The sequence below is a fragment of the Alligator sinensis genome, unplaced genomic scaffold, assembly GCF_000455745.1.
Source record: "Alligator sinensis unplaced genomic scaffold, ASM45574v1 scaffold707_1, whole genome shotgun sequence".
Classification (NCBI taxonomy): domain Eukaryota; kingdom Metazoa; phylum Chordata; order Crocodylia; family Alligatoridae; genus Alligator; species Alligator sinensis.
The window spans coordinates 1,981,864-1,988,101 of record NW_005842065.1 but is presented as its reverse complement, the minus strand read 5'-3'; the positions used below and the strand labels follow the sequence as shown (position 1 = coordinate 1,988,101).

At 63.9% G+C, this 6,238-nt stretch overlaps 1 protein-coding gene across 2 annotated transcripts in view; it reads left to right on the top strand.

Moving 5' to 3' along the window:
- PDE4A (phosphodiesterase 4A) overlaps positions 1–6,238 on the top strand; it is a 29,796-nt gene that overhangs the window by 15,396 nt on the left and 8,162 nt on the right. Inside the window, exons 1-6 of one of the 2 annotated variants that reach the window (XM_025203904.1) lie at positions 7–131; positions 4,263–4,448; positions 4,523–4,559; positions 4,712–4,785; positions 4,965–5,014; positions 5,218–5,330. In XM_025203904.1, the coding sequence (XP_025059689.1) occupies positions 31–131; positions 4,263–4,448; positions 4,523–4,559; positions 4,712–4,785; positions 4,965–5,014; positions 5,218–5,330 (561 nt within the window). In that variant the 5' untranslated portion in view covers positions 7–30. Of the gene's footprint in view, positions 1–6; positions 132–4,262; positions 4,449–4,522; positions 4,560–4,711; positions 4,786–4,964; positions 5,015–5,217; positions 5,331–6,238 lie in introns of those variants that run through there. The other variant, XM_025203903.1, reaches the window with a different exon arrangement.

Below are 6,238 nucleotides of genomic sequence, written 5' to 3'. Positions count from 1 at the left end.
GGGGCGCAGCCGGCCCGGCCCGCAGGCCCGATGTCCCCGCGGCCCGGGGCCCGCCTGGGGCCGCCCGGCGCCATGCACTTCTCCTTCAGCGACGCCGACATCGAGCGGCACCGCCTGGCCAAGGCGTGGAGGTGGGTGCCGGGCCTGGCCCCCAAGCTGCTGCACCCCCTCCCTGTCTGCTCCCTGCTGGCGCTTTGGATGGGGCTGGGGGGCCTGGCCGCTGGTGGTAGGGATTGGGGGGCAAAGCCCTGCTGCCCCCTCCCTCCTCCTGCCTCAGTGTAGAGGGGAGCACACACTGTGCCACACGTGTGCCAGGGGCAGGGCAATGGTGAGTGGAACTGGCAGCTTGAGGGGTGCTGCTTCATGCGAGGACATTGGGAGCTTGTGGGGTGTTGCTTTGTGCAAGGACATTGCATGCCCCGTGCAAGGGATTTTCGTGAGTGACTGCAGCTGGGACTGGGGGCAGGGTGCTGAGCTGCCTGGCTGGAGCCCTTGAGGGGATGAAGCCTTGGGGACCGTCCTGCTTGCCTCATCCCCTGGCCTGGAGGGGCTGGCACATGCGTGTGCAAGGCGTTGCCAGGGGAATCATTGGCTCTGCTCCCTGCCTGTCTCCGCCAGCCAGGAGCAGGTGGGCTCACTGGGAAAGGTCAGGCTGGAAACCAGAGTCGTGAGCTATATATAACCCCAGTCCCGTGCCTGGGCCAGGCCATGACCCCCATGCACACCTGCCTGCCCAGGAACATGCACACGGACATACACAAATGCAGAGGGGCAATGTGCCCACTGGTAGAGAACCCCATGCTGCTGCATGTGAAAACATGCTTGTGCACATACACATGCATGTGTGCATGCACCACCCTCTCTCCTCACATCCATACACACCTCCCTAGAATAAGCACTTGCCAAACTACCCTGTGTACCACCAAGACCCTCCCCCCCCACCCCCACCCCGATGCCAGGGTTCTGTGACTGGGATGAGCCTGGGGTGTCTTGCTTATGCCCCAGGTTCGGGGGGGGCAGACTTTGGGGAAGGAGCTTCCCCCACCACAGAGGGGGAAACTGAGGCATAGTTGGGGACCCACAGCATCCAGGAAAGGTCACAGAACTTCCGCCCCCTGCCCACATCTGCTCTAACCACTAGGATCCAGGGTCCTTTCTGTGCCAGGGGGAAAACCCAGGAGTCTTGGCTCCTGCCCTGGGCACTGCCCTGGATTGACCCCCTCCCCAGACCAGGAGCAGGGCTCCTTCTCTATCCCAGGCTGCCCAGGGTCCCTTTGAAGGCTCTGTACTCTCCCCTAGGCCGTGCTGCTGTGGAGCAGCTAGGGACGAGGCCGAGAGCTGTCAGGGCTGTGCTAAGCTGATCGTACCTGACGCCAGTGGCTTTCACTGGCACCAGCTGCGCCCTGGCCCCCCCCCCCCCCCCCGTCTCCCCCCCCTGCATTCCCACTGCTTCAGCACCCCATGCATATGCCTCACCACGCAGGTGGCGTGTGCCCAAGTGGGAACACGCGTGTGCGTGGCCTGGCCTGGCTCCCCAGAGCAGGGAGTTGTGGCCAGTAGGAGTCCTGTCTATCATCAGCGCCCCCCCTCCACCCCCCAGAGGTCACCTTGAGGCCAGCACTCCTGGTGGTGCTCCTGGTGGGACCTAGATCTGGATTCTCTGGGAGAAGAGAGCGCTGGAGCAGCGGGGGCTGGGAGCCCAGATGCCTGGGTTCTCTCACCACTCTGGGACTGGGGACTGGGGGGGGTGGGGTAAGAGTGTATTGGGGAGGGGTTGTCAGGATGCCTGGGTTGTGCCCCAGCAACCACACGGTTTCCAAAGCCATCAATAGAACCCAGGTGTCTGGGCTTCTAACCCCCCCACCCGCACAACTACCAGCCCCTGTGCTTCAGTTTCCCTGTGGGGGAGCAGGGAAGGGCCACACCAGTTTACAGCCCCCCTCCCCGCCCCAAAGTAGGCTGAGACTCCCCCGCCCCAGCTTCATGCGGTGCGCCAGGGGTTGTGTAACAGGCTTAGCTGGGGGTGGGCCAGACCACAAGTGTTCCCAGTCTGCGCCCTGGTGTCTCCAAGAGCACCCCCTTCCGGCTGATGTCACAGCTGGAGAGAAACCCAGGCTGAGGAGGGGGCACTGGGCAGGCTCTATGCATGGTGGGGGCTGCGTGCACCCTGCACATCTGTGCATGTGTATCACATATGTGCTGTGTGCGCGTGCCTGGCACACCTGTGAGGCACGTGTGCGCATGCATCATGCATGTGCTGTGTGTATGTGTGCTCTTCATGTCCCAGCTGAGTGGGCATGGAGCATGTGCAAGCATGTGCCTTGCATGTGCCCCCTTGCTATGCACATTCAGTGTATGTATGTGCCTGACCTTGCAAGTCCCAAGCCATGCCCCCCCACCCCCATTGCTGGGCAGGCCTGTCCCAGCGTTGTCTTTGGAGGGGGCTAGCAGGGGGCGTTCTTCAGGGTCTCCCTCCGCCTTGTGGCAGCAGTTGGCAGCTGTGGGCAGAGGCAGCAGCAGATGAAGGGTTAATGCTGGGTCCTGAGTCATGCAAACACCTGGAGCCTTGGGGGTGGGGGCTAGGAGCAGGTGCTGCCCCCCCCACCCCAAGGCCTCTCTCTTCCCAGGTGCAGCAGCTCAGGTGGGCAGGGTCCCCTGGCAGGAGCCATGCCAGGCACTGCACAAACAGCCCCTGTCCCATGGAGCTTGGACACAGAAACTGAGGCACGGGGAGGGGGCAGCTGCGATCCTGAGGGGGAGGGGAGCAGTGGAGCCTGCCCAGTCCCCCACATCCCTTGGCTGGGCCCCTTCTAGCCCCCCCCATCTTCCATCTTGCATGGCCCGTGGCTGACACATGCACACACCAGCCGGCTCAGGCTGCATGCTGATGTCACTGTTGCCACAGACACCGAGACCCGGGCGGGGCCTTGGGCTTCCTGTGAGAGTTGCAACCCGGCCCCCGGCTCCCCCCCTACCCACCCAGCGCCTCCCTGGGTGTGCATAGACACACACATGTGCATAAGAGGGGTTGTATGCACCCTCATATGTGTACACTGAGCTTGCACATATATGTGTACATGTGTCGGGCTTGCCCGGCACAGGTGTGTGCCCCAGGCTTGCACATGCAGTCGCTGCTGGCACATTGGGTGTGCAATGGTTTCATGTGTGCATGTGCCAGGCTTGCACACCCATGCTGGATTCATTGCATGAGAGGGAGTTTGCACAAGAGGGAGCTGGGCCGGGATGTGTGAGCACATGGGGAAGGGAAGGGGGTGACACATGCGTGTGAGGTGGTGCAGGTGCCTCAGGCTTGCATGTGCAGGTGCAAAGGACCATGCGCTGCTGCCCTCTGCTGGGCGACTCCAATCCACCTGGTCATAACTACAACCCAGGGCCCTGGTCCAGGCCTATTTAGGCCTTGCTAATGAGGACATAGCCCTGAGGCCAGTGAGGTGAGGGCTGCGGGTCAGGAGTGATGGGCAGTGGCAGGGCTAGGGGGCTGAGGGGGGCAGGGCGGAGCCAGGGGAGCAGGACAGGGGGGCTGAGGCCTGGGACTGCTGCTTTCCTTCTGCTGTAACTGAAAGCAAAATGGTCCTGGGGCAGAGGAAGCCCTGAAGCAGGTGCTTCCGGGTGCTTTCCCCGGCCTCGGGCCCTGGGGGACCCCGTCGTTGGGGACGGGGAGCCGTGCTCTACAGCCAGGCTCCCCGGCCCTTTCCAGCCTGGTCACGGGCACTTCCGCCCTGTGCGGAGCCCAATGCGGCACAGCTGGGGGGTGGCCAGGCACCCGCATGGCTTTGGGCTGGGCCCCACGGGATCCCCCCCACCCCATGACCCCCCAGGCCCTCCCCCCTCCATGGCCCTGCCCTGCACCTCGCTGCAACCCCGCAGGTGAGTGGGCACCACCACTGCCCATGGGCCCTGGCCTGGGGGGGCAGGGTAGCACCCCTCTGGCTCCTCCCAGGGAGCAGCAGCTGGAGGGGAAGGAGTCCCCCCAAGTGAGGGCAGGAGGGGTCTGTGCTGCACCGTCTCTGAGCAGGCCTGCAGGAGTGAACGGGCTTATGGAGCACCCGCAGAGCTGGGCTGGCACTGGGTTGCGGGTTGGGAGTGAGGGACACTGAGTTCATGGCAGAGGGCTGTGGATCGAGAGTGAGGGGCACCTGCTTGGCTGGGGGCTGTGGGTCAGGAGTGAGGGGCACCCCCTGGTATGGGTCAGGAGTGAGGGGCACCATTTCACCCATTTTCGCCTCTTCTCTTTCCTCCAGCCTGGAGTCGGAGAATGGGCCGTGGGGGGGCCGGAGCCCACTGGAGCCGCAGGCGAGCCCAGGGCTGGTGCTGGCCCCAAGCTTCCCACAGAGCCAGCGGCGTGAGTCCTTCCTGTACCGCTCTGACAGCGACTATGACATGTCCCCCAAGACCATGTCCCGCAACTCCTCAATCACCAGTGATGCGTGAGTCCCCCCCCAGCCTCTCCCCTCCCAGCTCCCCCCCCCCCCCACACTGCCCCCCTCTCTTTCCCCCACAGCCACGCCGAGGACTTTATCGTCACCCCCTTTGCCCAGGTAGGTCAGGGTGGTGGGTGGGAAGATCGCGGAGGGTGGGAGTGGCAGGGCCACAGGGCCTGTGGGGGAGCCAAGCAACAGGGGTCTCAGCCCTCAGGGGGGCCCTGCCCCTGCCCTGCCCCCCAGCACTGATCTCCCACCCCCTCCTGCAGGTACTGGCCAGTCTGCGCAGCGTCCGGAGCAACTTCTCCATCTTGGCCAATGTGCCCACACCCACAACCAGCAAGTGAGTGACCCCCACCCCCCGGGAACTCCCAATCTGGCAGAGCTACCCTAAGATCACCCCAGGAGCTGGGCCTCTACTGTCCCCACACAACTGAGTGCCCCCTAGTGCAGAGGCATCCCGTGTGCCTTGCGGGGGAGTCAGGGGACCAGCGGGCACTGAGGTCATGTCGTTCCCCGCAGGAGGTCGCCCGTGGGCAGCCAGCCACCCGTTTGCAAGGCCACGCTGTCAGGTAATGGGGCACAAGGGGTTAATCCCCCCATCCCCCCTCCCTGGTTGGGTCTGGGTCACCCCAGTGTGGGGGGGGCACCTTTTGGTGCCCCCTCACCCCATGCAGTTAATTTTCACTGTGCTGGGATGTGCAGGGAGGCAGCCTCTGCCCCCGTACCTCCCCGCCTTGAACCCTCCCTCACTGGTCCCTGCCCCCCAACTCAGAGGAGACGTACCAGCAGCTGGCCAAGGAGACACTGGAGGAGCTAGACTGGTGCCTGGACCAGCTGGAAACCATCCAGACCTACCGCTCCGTCAGCGAGATGGCCTCCAACAAGGTGGGCACAGGGCGGAGGGGCAGTGCAGGCAGCCCCACTGTATTGTGGGTCACCTGGGTTGGGTGGTAGCAGTGGGATCCCAGGTCGGGAACTTGCATAGCTGGGCATGTGCCCACATGTGGAACAGTGCCTGTGGGGGTGTCCTGGCATGTGTGTGCCCTGCCCCTCCATGGTTGAGAGCCCACAAGCCCTGGTGCATGTGTGCATGTGGGCACCTGCTGCTGAGTGTGCAGGGGTGGGATATGTGCAAAGGTCTGAGGGCATGTGTGGGCATGACTCCATGTGTAAGTTCCTGACTGCATGTACAGGGGCATGACTGCTTGTGTGTGCATATTGGCATGGAAACAGCCCCCCCTTACAGCAGGGTTTGGGGCAGGGGCCTTTTGGGGGAGGCTGTGGAGGGGGCAGTGGCACCCCGTACTGGAGATGGCAGTTGTGGCTGGTGCAGGGACCGGTGGGGCTGGGGCACAGCTTGTCTGGATGTGCCATGGGACACATGGATTCTCAACCCAGGTGAAGGGTCCTGATGCCCAGGCCATGGTGGGGGAGTAGGGGGCTGGGAGCCCAGATGCCTGAGTTCTCTCCAGCTATAAGAGGGGAGTGGGATCTAGGATGGGGTTAGAGTAGGGAGGGTGGCTTCAAACCAGGTAGGGGAGAAGGCTGGGAGCTCAGATGCCTGGGTTCTCTCCAGCTCTGGGAGGGCAGGAGGGATGGGGGATCAGAGCAGGGGGTGGAGGGAGGGCCTGGGAGCCAGGACACCTGGGTTCTTCCGCCAGGCCCACCCCTCCCTATATCTGGGGGGGATGCCATGTCCCAGCCTTGCTGTCTCCTGGGGGGCAGTCCCTTTCTCCCCCATTCCTGGGGATCCCCCCACCCACAAGTGCACAGGCTCCTCCCCTGCCCACGCG